The sequence below is a fragment of the Diadema setosum genome, chromosome 13 (assembly GCF_964275005.1).
Source record: "Diadema setosum chromosome 13, eeDiaSeto1, whole genome shotgun sequence".
Classification (NCBI taxonomy): Eukaryota; Metazoa; Echinodermata; class Echinoidea; order Diadematoida; family Diadematidae; genus Diadema; species Diadema setosum.
Genome location: NC_092697.1, coordinates 24344260 through 24362776, shown reverse-complemented (window position 1 = coordinate 24362776; position 18517 = coordinate 24344260). Strand labels below are relative to the sequence as shown.

Here is an 18517-nt window from a genome sequence, read left to right as displayed (position 1 = left end):
CACAAAATAAAAGAGTAGTCTTTGGAAAATGCTGTATTTTCGATTATTTTTATTATATCTATTGTTTGATGCCTATGTCATATAGAAAATAAAGGAAATAATAAGAAAACCATTTCAGGGTAATTCACAACCATAATTCCTTCACCCTTTGGTCCTTCAGCAAATTACAGCCAAGAAAACCCCCATTTCATCCATTATTATATTGTAAACTGAAATTGGAACAGAAAATCATGCAAAATCTGACGAACATGGTTGTCAGTTTATGGTTGCCATGGCAACCAGCAATATCGGACATAGCTAAATTATACATCAAAATGTGCGCAATAAGATTTTAGGAAAAGTCACCAAATTTGGTTGAAATCGGGTAAAGGGTGTAGGAGCGGCAAACAAAAATATGGTAGGGGGGGCACAATGTGCCCCCCCTTGGGCTTTATAGGGTTAATGCAAAGAAAACAAATTATATGGTATTCACGAAAAGACAGATAGATATCAACGAAATTAAGATTGAAGTTAAAGATTTACATTTTGATCAAGTTTGTTCGATCAAATTCCTTGGTGTGACAATTGATAACAAACTTAATTGGAACGAACATACTGGTGTCGTCTGCAATAGAGTGTAAAAAAATGTAGGAATATTTTGTAAATTGCGATTTCTGTCAAGAAAGGTGTTGCTTTTTCTTTATAATACTCTCGTATTACCTCATTTAAACTACTGTGCAATAGCTTGGGCAAATTCAGGTATCACCAATGCCAGGAGATTGTTTTTATTGCAGAAAAAGCTGGTCCGTATTATTCATCACTGTGATTTTCTTGCCCATACATCGCCTATATTTTTTAATCTGAAGATTTTAAAATTTAATGATATGCATTATTATCAAAGTGGAAATTTTATGCATTTATGCTTTAGGAAGATGCTTCCAAAAATGTTTGATTAACTATTTTCAAGTAAAATTCTATATTAGTTTTTTTTTTTTTTTTTTTTTTTTAATGGACCCAAATTTGGAATACTATTCCGGTCGGAATAAGACAGAGTTCATCGCTGAATGAGTTTAAAATAAAAGTAAGATTGCATGTTTTAAATCAGTATGCCGAAATGGTGTGATAAACTTTTCTCTTATAAATATGTCAGTGTGTGTGTGTGTGTGTGCGCGCGCGTATGTATGTGTGTATTAATTCATAAAGAAATGTATTCATTCAATATTTTGATATTTTATGAATGAAATAGTATGGGTACAGGACTTTTATATAAGGTATAGCCTTTCTGCCTGTCTCCGAACACTTTCAAATGTATTGTATATTCGTACTGATGCTTATTGTGATTATTCTTTTCTTGTTATAGTGTGGTGTTGTGAATTTTCTATCTTCTCCTCTGTTTTTGACTGAAAGTGTTGAATAAAAGTAATCTGAATCTGAATCTAAATTATATGTGACCCTGCACCTCAAAACAAACAAAAAGTCGCCAGACATGAATTTTTAGTTAAGACCATATTCTGAAAGAACAGACTTTAAGCTTAAAAATGATGTATAACTCAAATCAAATGGACTCTCCTATCCTATCTAAATATTGGAAAGAAAACACAAACTCAGGAAAAGTGTGAACTGAGAAAAGAGGCTCTTAAGTACAGTGTCTATTCAAGCGCTTAATCTTTACCAAACCGTGCTGGTTGTGCGATGAATGGGACAAAAAACAGGAAGTAAACCACCAGAGTAACAACAATGAAGGGATTATCAGATTAAACTGAAATTAAGCATGCCTCATTAACACATTCTGTCTATAATTAATGCCAACGTTCAAAGCAGTAGCGCTATCCTTTCAAAAGTTATTAGAGTTGAAAGTGAAGAGTGTGGACAAGGTTTTTCAGAAATGAAAAAGGAATTCTAAAGACACACCTAATCACACTATTCTACCAAAAATGTTCGAGAAAAACTGCTAAAAAACACACTTTCCTGCCAGTTTTATAATACCAAATTTTAGCATAATGTAAAAGAAGACTCGCTCTTTCAGAAGATATGAAAAAGTCAAGTTCGGCTAGGTTGACCCATTTTAGTTATTTTCAGTCCTCACGCAAAATCAGTGTGTGCGACTTTATGTTCGGTTTGAGGTGCACGGTCACATATATATATAGAGAGAGAGAGAAAAAAAATTGCATGTTATTTACAAAATATACAGAATATACAGAATGGTGCACAATATGTCAATATTGTATTATATCATATTATATTATATCATACTATATCATATCATATTATATTATATCATACTATATTATATTAGATTATATCATATCATATCATAATATATTTTATTATCATAATATACAGAATAATGTGTGTGTGTGTGTGTGTGTACGAGTGCGTGTGTGTAATTATGATTACTGATGTCAGGTATAAAAATATTATGGATAATAATCACTGCATAATTACTCTTTCGTCTCAGCATATTGCTAACTGGTCAGTGCTATAGTTCACTGTTGGTCAGAGCAAAGTATCCATACGAGGTTCATTGCTGCTGAGTTGGTTTCTGTTTAATCCCAATGAGATATAAGTGGCATTACAGTTCGATAGTTTGCTTTGTGAAATTCCGTGTAAATCTCTGTCAAACTGATAGCGTTATTGTGTACAACTTGCGTCTTGCTTTGCCTATACCCTTATCAGATCCTAACCAGTATTTTTCAAATTTGACTTCTTTCAAACCATGAGCAAAATAAAAACATATTTTGAGATAAAAATATATATAAAAGGAAATTGTTCAACAACATTTTTAAGATGATAAGCAATAATTTAAGTCGACAGTATCTTTGAAAAACAAACAAAATAAACACAAAAACATACCCACGCAAGTTCGCCCGTTACCCATGTAGCCAACGGGGCACATGCAGCTGTAGCTTCCCAAAGTGTTAGTGCACAAGGCCAAATCGGCGCACTCGTCAGTATCTTCTTCACACTCGTTGACATCCGTGCAGTTAAAGCCATTCCCACTCCAACCGCTATTACATCTACAGGAGTAAAATCCTTCCTCATTATGGCATGTCGCCTGCGCGTGACACTCGTTCAAATCGGGATCCCGACACTCGTTTTCGTCTGTTGGCATGACAACGGACTAAAGATTAGTGACACTAAGCAGGAGAGTAAACGTGCTGTGAGGTCCACACTTTTTGCTTACCTTGATTCCTTGTCCATTTTCAAACCACTAGGCTCCATGAGAGGAGACGCACTTATCATCGTCAGAAAATGAACGACAATAATGAATGTGTTCTGAGAAAGAACCTAATCAATCTTGTGAAGATATCATAGAACAGACGAACGAACTTGACAATTATAAATGCCATAAATTTCATGAAACACACTTAAAAGTCAAGTTTAGCGGAATAACAGGTAGAACCAACAAAAATAACTGTTTTGAGAGAACGGAAGAAATCCATAACTGCCAAGAGTGTTCATGTGAAGAAACAGAAAAATGACACGGGAAAAGGCCAAAGGATGATTTGGGAAGAGGTTATCAACTCTTCGAAAGCACGACAGATAAAGGCTTAATATTGATCGCTGAGTTGTGCATTATCGATGTCAAAACGAAGCCTGAAATCGAGGAATTGGTCAATATCAATCTGCCTGTAGAGTTCTTCATATCACTGAGGGGGAAAATACGACAATAGGCTAGGAAACACTGAAATTATCTTTACTGGGGACGCTAAATGTGTATATCTCGAAAGACTGACGTCTTCAGAATCACGTTTAAATGTTCGGAGTGTTTAAGAATGGACGCACTACCTGGACCATATTTGTGTTTGACCTACTCACCTTCACAGGTTCTACCATCTCCAATGAAACCTTCAACACAGGTGCAAATGTAGGATCCTGGCGTATTGTCACAGACAGCATTGGTATCGCATGGATCACTATTAGCACACTCGTCGATATCTGTACCCAGATAGTATAAAGCATGAGATTTTGGTGTTGCAGCGATATTGAAATTTAGGACACTCATGTCTACTTTGTAGGTAGTGCCTTTGCTCGTTTCTAACTTTGGCAATAGTAAACCGAATAAAATTTATAATCTTACTAATATTGAAATTTGAAGCACCTGTGTGCTTATATTGCCCTGTATAAAACTGAGGCGCTATATTTCTATAACTTTACTACCAAATTATGTCACTTGTTATCCTAACAAGCAAGTAATACATTAAATGAAAACACTAATCGAGTTCCGAATTGTGGTAGCTATTAAAACTTGAAATATCACTGAAGGTGATTAATACCCCCGCCCCGTGACGACAGTCTTACCCAAGGAATGATCATTCCTTGATCTTCTGCCATTTAAATGCCGTTACCATGGCAACGCAGCTTCCGACACGTCCGAAAAACATGTCTTGCACATCTTCCCACCAAGACTATTGTGTGTGCCACATTTCATAAGCTTTTGTCAAAAACTGAGGAAGTAGTTCAATCCACAAGATCTTTCCTTGATCTTCCGCCATTAATATGCCGTTACCATGGCAACGCAGCTTCCGACACGTCCAAAAAATATGTCTTGCACTTCTTCCCACCAAGACCAATGTGTGTGCCACATTTCATGAGCTTCAGTCGAATACAGAGGAAGTAGTTCAATCCGCAAGATCTTTCCTTGATCTTCTGCCATTTATATGCCGTTTCCATGGCAACGCAGCTTCCGACACGTCCGAAAAATATGTCTTCCACATCTTCCCACCAAGATCAAGGTGTGTGCCACATTTCATAAGCTTTGGTCAAAAAACTGAGGAAGTAGTTAAATCCGCAAGATCTTTCCTTGATCTTCTGCCATTAATATGCCGTTACCATGGCAACGTACTTTCGGGTACTGTCAAAAAATGCGTCTTGCACATCTACAACCAAAGGCACACATTTGTACCAAGTTTCATGGAAATTGGGCAAAAACTGAGGAAGTAGTTTGCAACACAAAATTTTCCATCATTTTGGCTCATAATATGTGAGCTGTTACCATGGCAACATACTTTTTGTCACTGTCAAGAAATGTGTCATGCTGACCTATATCCTAAGACAAACATTCAATATGAATTCCATGAGAATTGGAAGAACACTGATGAAGCAGTTTTGCCATGAAGCATTTTGCCCTATATTTTACCAATAACATGCCGTTACCATGGCAACGCACTTTTTGCCACTGCGGAAATATGTGTCTTGCACATTAACATATTCAGATGAACATCTGTACCTAATTTCATAAAAATTGATCAAAAACTGTGGGAGGAGTTCGCGACGCAAGATTTGTACCCATTTTTGCCCATAATATGCCGTTACCATGTTAACGTACTTTTGGGTACTGTCAAAAAATACGTCTTGCACATCTACAACCCAAGGCACACATCTGTGCCAAGTTTTATGGGAATCGGTTGAAAACTGAGGAAGTAGTTCGCGACGCAAGATTTGCAACGGACCGACCGCCCGACCGACCGCCCGACCGACCGACCGACCGACCGCCCGACCGCCCGACCGTCCGCTGATTCCTATATACCCCCTTCAAACTTCGTTTGGCGGGGGTATAACAAAACGAGCAGTTCGATTCCTGCGAATTGGGTTGGAATGCCTACGCTTCCTAAGAATTACTTCATATGCAGTATGTCAAGCCCCTTCATTCAGATTTTGATAAGGCTCAATGATCTGAACCACATAGCAAGGATTTAAACATAATCCTTACAAAAGATGTTTCCAATCTGAATTTGTCTCGTTCACGAAATAAGATTATTCCTGCACTTAAACACTGAAATGGAAAAGGAATTTACATATGCTTGTTGACATTTTGATCTCAATCTCTGGCTTTGAACACTATCATATGAGACATATGGTTGTAAATCTGTATCCCTCTTACCAGTATGTCTTTCACTAGACATTCCTGGTTGAAGCTATTACTGAAAATGACATTTTAATCGTAACGAAACTACAGTTGAATTTGCCCTTTCACCTATACTATGCCTGTGATGTTCATGCAAACAATAATAATTACTGTCGATGCACGTCTTTCCTTTGCACCATCTTTGCATCCCTGAACATTCTAATCAAAAGTACAGTGATTTTACCCTTTGACGCGGACATTTTACTTCTACATGTATCATAGTGAATAGAGATAACAACACATTCCTTTCTCAGTCCCTTCAAATTACATCGCCTCTAGATGATTAAGCTACATTTAAACAGATCAATTTAACCTAAGATCAGTGAGATTTGATCTACGACATTTGATCCTGAGGAACCGCAGAGAATCTAATCAGCTATACGCATGTTCATGTCAGGTAACATATTTTTTGCACGGTATTCACGATTTAACCATGATGAAGTTTACTAATGTGATTGAATATGTTTGTTTCTTTTGTTTTATGAGATGACAGTGACCTTTAAAGCTTTTCCTAAATCATAAAGTTATTTGAGCGTCCATGCGTTTTACTATCAACCGTGCAATTTCCCAGAGCAGAATTTCACTACAACAATGAACTGCACTTCTTTTACCTTCACACGTGCTACCATCGGTCGTTGTATTTACAAACCCTCCATCACAAGAGCAAGAATAACCGCCATCAGTGTTTGAGCAAACGCTGTTCTCACCACATCCATGGGTGTCACGCACGCATTCGTTTATATCTACATGTGAAGAAAAGCACTATTGAAATTAGCATGATCTGTAGTATACCAAATCGCCAAAGTATAACAGTTATGATATTGTTTACCAACCTGACAGATTATCAACAAATTGTCAAAGCTTCCTCAGCTACTGTTATTCATCCTGCCAGCAACATGTTTGGAAATGACATGTTCCAGAGAAGACAAGATTCCACTGAAAACAATTAGACGAGAGTTTGAAATGATGATTATCATCACGACGAGTTCATGAGATTCGAAATGTTAATGCAACTATTAAAAGACTAACACAATTTTCTTAATATTACCAGGGTTCTTTTATATATATATATATATATATTTTATATATAGCAAGGAAAAAATTGAAGTATATAAAAAGCATACCATCGCAGTTTCGTTCATCCAGGGCCAGTGTGTAACCACTGTCGCAGGAGCAAAGATACGAGCCTTGAATGTTATCACATCTTTGTTCGCAGTCATTAAAGGTCTCATTTCTACATTCGTCAACATCTGGAACAGAAACGAAAATAACATTTATAATATCTTTCCTTTTGGAATACACATTCACTGGTAGAAAGCTATCATTTTCATCGAACTAAGAATATGCAGTCTTTTATCAGATAAAAGAATCGCTTATAATGTTACTTATGGAAAAATACGAAGATGAGTCATGACACCCGAATCTGTTCTCCGGTTTGTATCAAAACCAATTAAGATGAGTAATTGAGGGGGGGGGGGGGAACACGTTACCAAAGCAGGTCAGTCCGTTTCCTGTCAGACTGGGAGGACAAGGACCGCATCGCGGCTCTGTGCTGGGAGGAGGGTCATCATAGCAGATTACACCTGTATAACATGGATCCCCTTCGCACGCGTCTTCATCGAGTTCACAGTGGTCCCCAGCCCTCCCCGCTGTGCAGTTACAGATCACGACCTGTGTAACGATAATGTTTTAGTTGGGCAGTGACTGCTCTGATATCTCCCTTTTAACATAAGGGGATGCCCCTTTCCAAAATCTTTCAATTCAGATCCGACCAATAAACAAAATGAAACACACAAACAGTCATGGAATTGAACGAATTTATCCGTTTTCCCGAAACAGTGATATCGGACACACTCAGATAATGTTAAATATTACGGTTACCTCCATCATTTAACTCGTTTATACAGGAATAGCAAAATATCTAAGTTATTGAAAGTCCGCATTAACCTTACACGTCTTTGTGAATACATGATCAAACTCTGAAATGTAGCAAATATCTACATTTTACTCAGCGTTCTCCTTTGGTTTCGTCCAAAGCGTGTAGACACTTGCTTTGTTGGATTTTGATGACTCTTATTGGATGTGTCGTCTTCGTTTGGTCATTGTAATTCTTGAACTGGAATGAAAAGTCGATTCGCACTTTGTAGGACGCTCCTACATTGACGACGTCTAAAGCATTGTTGTCCCGTGAAAGCACTTTGTAATTTTGATACGTTTCAGTCAGGAACTGAAGCTTCACCAATTCCACTTTAATTTATACATCTGCTTGCCTGTGCACTGACACTGACGCTGACACTGACACTGATACTGACACTGACTCTCTCAATAACCTGGCGCCAAAGTCGTCGACCGGCGTTGTTTTATATTTGTTTTGTTTTTGTCTATTTTTCGAGGAATGATATGGTACGTTACAGTACCTCTGTAGATATTGAGAGTGCGATACATTAATGCTCTTCTCTTCACTTTATCTTATTTCGTTTCGTTTAAACGAGAGATACAAACTCCAATGGGTTTCCTCCGTTTTTCCTTCTCTCCTTTAAGTCGCTACGATCGAATAAAACTGATATTTTTTTTTTGTCGTAAGGGTTGCAAAAAATACCAAACCTTCCTTGAGCTAAAGCCTTTGCGCTTGTTTACTGTATCACTTCATGGTGTTCAAAGCAATGCACTTGGGCATGAAAGAACGCCCCTTGCATAAGATCTTATTTACTTATCTACTTATCTTCTGATAGAATACAGATAGAATAATCTTCAAATGGTACTTAATCAATCCAAATCAGTGCACAATAAAATGCTGCACATAAAGTATGTAAATGATGTCGCCACATTCTATGTTCAAAATGTCAACAAGTCAAGAGCGACCTGGGAAGTGCACGTAATTCCGTACCGTGAAACTATTTTCCACCAAGTCCTGCCCTTCTGCCTCCGTCTCAAAATCGCAAACTCCATCGAATTCGCAGTGGCAAACCTTAACCGCAAATAACAGTGAATCCTGCACAGTGCCGTCACTGACTACAATTTGGACGCTCACAAAAGAGGTGTTCTGTGGTGTCCACGTGAACCGGCCCTGGGAATCTGTTGAGAGCATTGTATGGAGAGAAGGTAAGTCCATCTTATCGTCAACATTACAACGCTTGTATAGGGTTCTGAGATGGGGGATTGCTATGAAGACACCTCGAAGTGAAGTGAAATATCAGCATTTCACTTGACCTTTGAAGCCATGGTCCAAAACGTTCCCTAGAGAATCATTTCTTCATAATGCATCACTAAGTTTCAAGAGAATAGCTTCGGACAATGATTATGATACATATGTATGTGTGTATAACTATATATGATTACTATTATATATATATATATATATATATATATATATATATATATATTATTATAATTATTATTATTGTTATCATTATTATTATTATCATTATTATTATTATTATTATATGAAGAGTTTATTTGCAAAAATCGATAAGTCCATATTTGCCAAATGGTGATATTTGCGATTAAAGGTGAAGAAAAATAAAGAGAATACTAAGAAAATTTTTGCTTCTTTTGACCATAACTTCAAAAATCTGCCTTTATATGTAGTGACCAATATATCATTTAAAAGGTATTATTTTGTACTTTATGACAGAGACCATACTTTAAAATCTTCAAAAATGGACTTATCGGTTTTGGCGAACAAACTCTTCATATTTATACATATTTACATGTATTTATATAAGGCCTATTACGTATTTTCAATTCAAATCTATTTCATACTTCTCATATATATCAATTATTACATCAAAAGTAATAGCCCAAGTTCTTGTACCTTGTCAATAATGCACAAAACAAAAACAATTTGTTATATATATATATATATATATATATATATATATATATATATATATACAATGTACATACATAGTATATTCAGTAATTATATTGATAATTGTTCGAAATCTCAGTTTGGGTTGTACAAAGAGAAATATGACGGGCCTACATGAAAGCAAGCTTGTTTGGCTCTAAGCCCCGAGTAATCAGTGCTTTTGAAAAAGAAACGGAGAACCGATAAAAGTTAAGACCAGGTTATTTATTATACCAAATAAAAGGGAAACGGGAAATGCTTATATGAATTTAAAAAAAGGGGGGGGGGAAAACTTACACGAAAATTTGAACCGTAATTGTGACCGAATACTCATTTGTTTTCAGAGTAGAACATGATTATAAAGAGCCTACTTTGGTGTCCTCTTTATAAGTACATACATTCAGATTCAAGTTCAAATGAGACTTTATTTCCAATAGCACGTTTTTGTTGATACAAGTTCAAGGGAAAAAATACAATTTATACAACGATACTATACATATGCGTGTGAAATTAATCTTCAAAATAATTGTATTATTGGAAATGCAGGGTTTTATAGGGTTTGGCCCTGATCTTTGACCTTCAACAAGTGAACCCAAAATTTCATAATTTCGTCCACTCGTACGTACATACGCAAAGTTTTATTAGGATACAGAAACGGTATTTTTCAAAGTACGGTGTCGACAAAATTAATTAAGGAGAAAAGGAATGCCTACGCCGAGCTTCGTGACAGAGGCAAAAAAAAAAAAAGAAAAAATCGCTGAGGAATGTTATAAGATCTAGATTGACTTTTATTAAACTGAGAATGACGCGTACCCGTGCCGTGCTGCATGACACGACACCTAAATATTACCCTACTTTCCTTTTCTTCATCTTTTGTATGTGTGTGTGTTTGTAATGGATGTGTGATTTCATATTGCAGCAGTTTTACCGATAGAGGCTCCCGTTGGGGGTGCAGCTCCACCCAGTGAATACGTGATGTTGTCTCCATTCGGATCATCCGCCATAACCTGCAGTATGTAGGTCTCCCCAACTATGACACACAGCGTGCTGCTCCCATCAAAACTTGCGGTGTCGCTTATCTCAAGTATTCCAGTGATGTTTGGAGGGAAGTTCTCTAACCACGACAAGAAAAAGACAATGATACTGACAATAAGGAAGAGAGCTCATACAACTGTATGTTTTTCACATGTATAGGTGTGCGGTGAAGTAGAGAATAATTAGCAAAGCTGGCACTGTGCACACGAATTGTAAAATTTTTATTCAAAACTCTCATTACCCAACAAGTGATTAAAATGCATTCTAGTGGCAATGCACAATACAGTTATGACAGATTTCAGGTCAGTCATAGAAAAAAGTATGTCAATTAAGCTATTCTGCTACGCTGACTTTTTTCACTCATGTATATAATCATGTCGTATCTGTCTACCCCCCCCCCCCCGCCCATTACGCAGTACCCGCTGCATGCTATAAGGATTAGAACCAACACTTGCTGTCTGGCGAATGCTCAGTGGTCTAGTGGAGATGACGCCTGTCCGATGATCAGAAGGTCGTAGGTTCGAATCCTGCTCGATTGTGTACGCCCATGATTTTCTATCATGGCCACTACTAAAACACTGATCAATCCAGTGCTTATTTACGTCGATGTAAGACAATTTGTCAATTCGTTGCAATAAAAACATCTCGACGGAAGAATTTCATGAATTTGAATCATGAATCTATCTGTCTTTCTATCTATCTATCTATCTATCTATCTCTCCATCCCTGTCTGTCTCTCTCTATTTGTTGTCAAAGTGTTGAAGACCGACATCTTGTCCGAAATTTTCTACTTTGCCAGTACCGTATGACCGACAATCTTACCGAGCGTTTGTGCGTCCTCGGCTCTGGAGGCCCCTGTTGCCATGGAATCTGCGCCGAGCGATGGTCCAACCACTAGGTAGTCGAACAGGCACGCCCGATCATCCCCGCAGGTTTCCGTCGCTGCTTGTCTGTCTTCGTCGGTAGCATTACGTAAGATTTCGTCCAGGAAAGGCGGTACAAAAGTGTGGTTGTTGTAATCGTCCCAAGAAAGATCTCCGTATTCAAAGAGAGATTCGTCGCGAGTAATTCTCCCTTGAATACGACGAAATGGAAAACAGATTTATTATTCTTTTTAGTTCCGAAGATTATTACATGATCCGCGCGTACTCTTGCACAGATAAGATTGTGACAATACACGTACGTATAATGTAATCCACCTCAGTTGTTTCGTTATGCTCGGTTGCAAACACTTGATTTCTTAGTTTTAACCATTCTGTCTTTCCATTTCTTCTGTAAGCATCTGGGTGGAACGTATACCTAGTCTACTCCGCAAAATGTCTCATTCAATAAACTGACTGTGAATTGTGCAACATTATACGCACAGAATAATTATACAAAATATGTCGTAACTATGTTGTAAAATATTAATGTACATGAATATTCTAACTTATTCCACATACTTATCAATGATCCTAGTGAACTGCACCCTAATGTTACACATTCCATTTGTTAGCCGGAACAATTTCACATGTTGTTGTCTTCCGGTGTTGTATTTTGATCATTTGAACGAAACGATTCCTCTTGTTAAAAGAAGGGGTATTATGTATGCGTTCGTATACTTCATTAACGTGTTTTTCTATTGGCATCCGTCAGGCCTTGTACACCATTCAACATGAGAATCAGTGCTTTATTCATTATATACACAAGAGACGCCCACACACTTACACACACACACACACACACACACACACACGCACACAAAGACGAACATTCGTGTTAACATCTGCGGTAATACACACTCACATGATTGGCCGAACTCGAAAATCTGCGCTTCTGTGAGGTTTTTCCCCTCTTCGGGTTGCAGGATTGCACCGTTTTTGAACATGAAGTCATCAGAAGGATCATTATTCCAAAATCCTGTCATGAGGAAAACAAAAAGTATCCCTGAAAACCACCTCGAAATATATACAATTTACAATTACAACACACGCGCACACATATTATGAACACACAAACACACACACACACACATAAACATACACGTACACAGATAAAACCATTCAAAATGTGTGAACAATACACTGAAACCAAAGTACGCAGTAAGTATTCTAGTTGCATGTAATATGTCTTTGCGAAGGCCTTCTTAATGTTTCTCCTTCTGGCATTCTATTTCAAATGCACTCTCCTTCAAACCTACCAATAGGACTACCACATCAGAGATATAATAAGTAAATATATAAAGGAAATCAAGGACTTTTAGCTTTAGCTTTGAATATAAATTGGAATTGGGTGCAGATTGAGTGCATACACTATTTTTAGAACCAAAAACAATAAGTAACTGATGTAGAACACATAAATATAGGCCTTGTTGTCACACGCCTAACGAGATTCTTAAGAGTATTACTGACCATATTGACTTGGAACAATCAAGTAGACAAAATCTGTTGTAAAACAGCTAAGAGCAGTTAGTCCAATCAACAGAATAAGTGCAATAGTACCTTCAGATATTCTTTTAATTTGATATTATATGGTGTTACCTCATATTTTCTATCATAACAAAATGTAGGGAAATTGTGCGGGGAAATTTACTTCAACATCATTCAACGTATTAATGTCCATCAAAAACGTTATATAGGAATTGTCACAAAATCTCAACTCTTAACTCGTACATACAGTACTATTTTTAAAAGTTTAGATTACTCACAGATACACTGTATTAACAAACTCTCTGCGTGTTCATGCACTTGCATCTCAGTTATATCTTGCCCAAATTTCTTGGCAACTGTTCCATCGTTACTCATGCTAAAAATACGCAAAATACTAGACAACTGCACAACTTGTATATTCCAAATTACAAATACATCATTCGAGACTAAGTGTACGTTATGCAGGTCCATTTTTATGAAATGCCTTACCAAAAGTATTTGGGGAAAAACTACCAGAGTCATCTCCAAAATCAATAATTTCTTTGCTTCACATGTTTTTGGTGTTTTTTTTTATTATGATTATGTATTATGATCATCACATAATTCTAAACTGTCTTGCTTTTCTTGCTTTTTGCACTTTCTCTGCCTTGAACATTGTCCTGTTCAAGTCTTTCTTTGTAATGTGTATTTTATCATGTCTATGATTAGCTACTGAATATACTTCTTGGGGATTGACATTGAAAGTCTGGTCTACCCTATGAAGATTCCTTCACTTTCTGAACATCGATTTACTTATAGCCTCTGTGTTGTATATTGTCATTTGCCTTTATGCCTTTATGTATGTAATTTTGTTTCATCAGATAAATGAAAGCAAAGTCTGAATTTAATTGAAAAGAATCAGAAAAGAATCCATATCGATAGTTTATCGGGAGAAAATTAAATCGCAAAATTAACAAAGAAATCAAAAGTACATTTCATTACATCAGTGTACAGTCAATGCTTCCATGGATGGTATACAGTATAAATATTAGATTTAGCAGCCGGGGGGGGGGGGGGAGGATGACGGGATGGTAAGTAGCTGTACCTAGCAATCCTCTGCCACTTGCATTATTAGCGTATTCCCTCGGTCCATACATTGTTAAGTCGAGTATTCCAAGCTTGAAGGTCACTTCAAATGATGAATCCTCGAGAAGCGGATTAGCGTACAGGACGGACACGACTGTCTGATTACTGCTGCTTTCGTTGACAGAATACGACAGAGAAAATAGCGGATCCGTTGAGTTGTAGCCATCTGCAGTAAATGAAACGCAAACAAGCGCAAAGTATGATGGATATCTAATCTAGAAAACAAAGTAGAGTACGGATCTCTAACAAAGCATGTACAAAACTCTCACTTCAGATCATGTTAGAGATAGGTCTTGATAACTCACATGGATAATGGCGTTCATGTCAAACATCTTTATTTTGTTGTAACAGAACACCTTAAACAGCAAAGTCGTTCAAAACTTAATGTTTTCTCGGAGACCAAGCATATAACAATCCCACGCAAAGACATAATTTCGTACGCATCATGCTTTCTACATACAACTCGTGGCTAGAACACCAACTACTAGTAAAGTGAGAACATATTGGGATGCCATCCCAATCTGTTCTGTTTTGGTTGAGATTGGGTTTCAGGTTTTCAACTTTTTTTGTGAGATAATGAGAAGCCTCTTTTGAAATATTGGTTTGGTTTGGTATTATTTCTGCATTGTTTTTTTCCATGTACCATGACAGATCAATGCAAGTTGATACAGAGTATGAAAAAAAATATATAACAGAGATATGACAGAAATACGCTATGACAGAGCATACAGAATGTCAAGAGGGATTCAAAGATTATTTGATTAAAATGGTTTGAAAATGGGCCCAGATACCCCAAAATGAAAGAGATCCACATAAAAATGTGGGAGCCGCCTTTTCTTACGACCACTTCTTTTCACTCTATTATTGGATATCTCAGCCATTTCAAGCATATTTTCATCAAATTTATTTTGAATTTCTCTCAGAACTATATTATGCTATTATTTGATCAGTAGTTTCTAACTATCTTGCAAAAGGTAAAAGTCTAAATCCCTATCTCAACCGAACCTCTATCATTCCTTTAACTCGGTAACTTGCCTGTACACGATGTAAGTATCGATTTGAGGTGGGGCCCAGGAATGGGTAAAAAGAGAATTGCAAAGGCAAGTCTCAATTCAAAAAACGTATTTAAGATGAACCAGCCGCTGCCAATTACTAGTACTGATTTTAACACGGAAGTTAAAAAAAAAAAAAAAAAAGGTGTGTAAATCGTACCTGACTGGAGAGTCTCCAAGTCCACCATGGTACCATTCACAAGAATCCCCATGGGTAATGGGTAAAAAGAGAATTGCAAAGGCAAGTCTCAATTCAAAAAACGTATTTAAGATGAACCAGCCGCTGCCAATTACTAGTACTGATTTTAACACGGAAGTTAAAAAAAAAAAAAAAAGGTGTGTAAATCGTACCTGACTGGAGAGTCTCCAAGTCCACCATGGTACCATTCACAAGAATCCCCATTTCAGTTCTATTCTCATTTAACGTGAACTCCACCTGTTGCGAGTAGATATAAAGTATGTACATGAATAAAGTTGATACGAAACAATGTATTACTGTAAGCGGAGTGATGCCCAAATATAAGTGTAGACTAAGTATAGGAACCTGCATTAACATTAGTTGAACACATCAGTATTGAGGAAAATCGGACAATTTTGTGCAAGCTATGTTACTCAATAAAATCATTGCTTGATAAGAAGACTACGACAGTTTGTCACGTCACTGCAGAACGATTTAAAGAAAATTGAAATTGAAAGATAATCCAACATATTTTTCTGGCATAATGAAAGAACACTTGATCCAACTCTACCAGTCTTCCCTTAAGCAGGGAAATATCATCCTCAACATACATATGAAGAGTTTGTTTGCAAAAACCGATAAGTCCATATTTGCCAAATGGAGATATTTGCGATTAAAGGTCAAGAAAAATAAAGAGAATAATAAGAAAATTGTTTGCTTCTTTTGACCATAACTTAAAAAATATCCCTTTATATGTAGTGACCAATATATCATTTAAATGGTATTATTTTGTACTTTATGACAGAGATCGTACTTCAAAATCTTCAAAAATGGACTTATCGGTTTGCAAACAAACCCTTCATATGTAAGTCAGTAACAAGCGCTCTCATGTAGTATCGCAAGTTTACTTCAATGCATTCTTACAGTAGTGCAGTCTTGGGTTGTTCATTTGCATAGTCTACCTCAATGGCAAGAATATACCTGTAGTAAAGTATGAATAAAATTGTAACCATGCATTTTCCAAAAAGGGGGTCAAAGTGACAACCAATTTGGTTCCTAAATGGAGCCACCTCTAGCTGTATCATCAATAACCTTGAAAGTTTATCAACTAATACATTTACTCAGTATTTTTCAATTGAATAAGGCTTTTTCTTCTTTTCTTATTCTTTAATTTGGGAATTTCAAGACCCTCTGTGGGTGGAGCAGAGGTTACATTTATACGTTACATAGCTTTGAAAATGATGTAACTACGAACTGGTCTATCTACTAATGACACATATACAGCCTTAACTGTAATAGCTTATCACTTCGGGTTCTAAAGAAGATATGTACAGATTACTTAATTAGGGGGCTTTGTATCCCCCCCCCCCTCCCCTTTACCCATTTGTACAGATACATATTCTATGAAGCTGGGCATAATAACGACCAAGTTTGGTGAAAATATGACCAGCCATTTTCAAGAAGAAGATACAGATGTGAAAATTGAGCTTCAATTTCATTTGCCCACCCCAAACTCCGACACGGATGCTACCTCTCAAGTTTGGTAAAAATCCGTCACAGGGTTTCGAAAAAAAAAATGAAAATGCAAAAGTTCCAGCCGACGCACGTTGAACGCCGGACGCTGAATGATCGCAATAGCTCACTTGAGCCTTTGGCTAAGTTGAACTGAAACGGATAACTTTTAAACAGAATGTCGAAATTTTCTCAAACGTCAGCACTTGGTCAGTGATGTGTCCTACTAATAATTATTACTGCAGTCACTAAATCCACATGTATTTTGGGTACCATTTCCCTTTTGAAGACATCTAGTGATACCTTTCCATGTTTTGTGAAGCCACACATTCTGCACTATTTTCCAAAGTCCATTATGGGGTCTTACAAGTTGTTTAGAGTATAAGTAATCCTATGACCCTTCACTTTCAATGCATCCTCTGTACTGCCAAGCATGTATTTGACTATTATGAAGATCTGATTCTTATTGAGTCCCATACTGGATCTCGCAGAGAGAATTTTACTGACCGTTGTAATGCCCTGCGACGCAGCAAATCCAGTAAAGACTGTGCCGGAGTCCAAAACATTTCCGTCTTCGCCAAATGCCTTACCAGTCCTTGATTGCAACCTGAATTCATCGCCATTTGTGTACTCGAGCATGATGTATTCACCGAGCCCATTAAAGGTGTATCCTGTCCCGTCCAACGTACTTATGTGGGGATCACCAAAGAACCACGCTGTGAGAAAGAAACAAAAATATTTTGTTGCTTATTACAAATTATCGCAACATACGACAGGTTTTTAAGCAATAGTCCTGTAGAGAATTTTCAGATTTGCAAAAGTTTTTTTTTTTCTCGTGTTATTGTTGTTGCTGGTTTTGTTGTTGATTCGTGTTCTAGAGGGGTTTGAAGTAAATTTAGCTTGTTTGCTGCCTTGGCAACATTGAGCAACTTTTTATTCAGGCAAATTAGCATAATCGCTTAAAGGAGATGGCTAGTAACTGATCAGTGGGAATGCTGGGGGATGATTGTTCCAATCCTTGTGGGATTCATTTAAGAGTACATTATATATCTATTTTTGTGTGAAAATTATTTGCTTCAGAATGGTCTCATATTCCAGTAATGTGCAGTTTAATGTTCCCAGGTTGGCATGCCTGTACAGTCACGGGGCTATAAACTGCACATTACTTGATTATGAGAGCAAATGGCGAACGTCACTGACACTGCACGTAAATGCCCTTGTATGACCGCGCCGTATGAGAGTCCATATCACGCGCAAGCACGCAGATAGTGTTTCGTGTAACCATCGTCAATACATACACAGGCGTAGACCACACATTGGCATACCGTACCCGAGAGTACATTGTGTGCGTGCGTGCGTGTCCGCCAGAAGATGACAGAGATTTCGCTGCACCCCGTCATCTTTAGTATCCCCACTGTCTCTGCATGCTAAAAGATGGACGATCGAGAAAGCAGGATCAGGAGTACAGCG

At 37.3% G+C, this 18517-nt stretch overlaps 1 protein-coding gene across 1 annotated transcript in view; it reads right to left on the bottom strand.

The window, feature by feature from the left end:
* Positions 1–18517, bottom strand: part of LOC140236501 (uncharacterized) — a 145755-nt gene that overhangs the window by 67778 nt on the left and 59460 nt on the right. Inside the window, exons 44-55 of the mRNA XM_072316422.1 lie at positions 17555–17763; positions 15709–15793; positions 14265–14471; positions 12558–12671; positions 11595–11846; positions 10666–10851; positions 8775–8962; positions 7378–7558; positions 7012–7137; positions 6499–6630; positions 3799–3918; positions 2833–3081 (exon numbers count right to left, since the gene is read on the bottom strand). Coding sequence (XP_072172523.1) covers positions 2833–3081; positions 3799–3918; positions 6499–6630; positions 7012–7137; positions 7378–7558; positions 8775–8962; positions 10666–10851; positions 11595–11846; positions 12558–12671; positions 14265–14471; positions 15709–15793; positions 17555–17763 — 2049 coding nt within the window. The remainder of the gene's footprint in view (positions 1–2832; positions 3082–3798; positions 3919–6498; positions 6631–7011; positions 7138–7377; positions 7559–8774; positions 8963–10665; positions 10852–11594; positions 11847–12557; positions 12672–14264; positions 14472–15708; positions 15794–17554; positions 17764–18517) is intronic.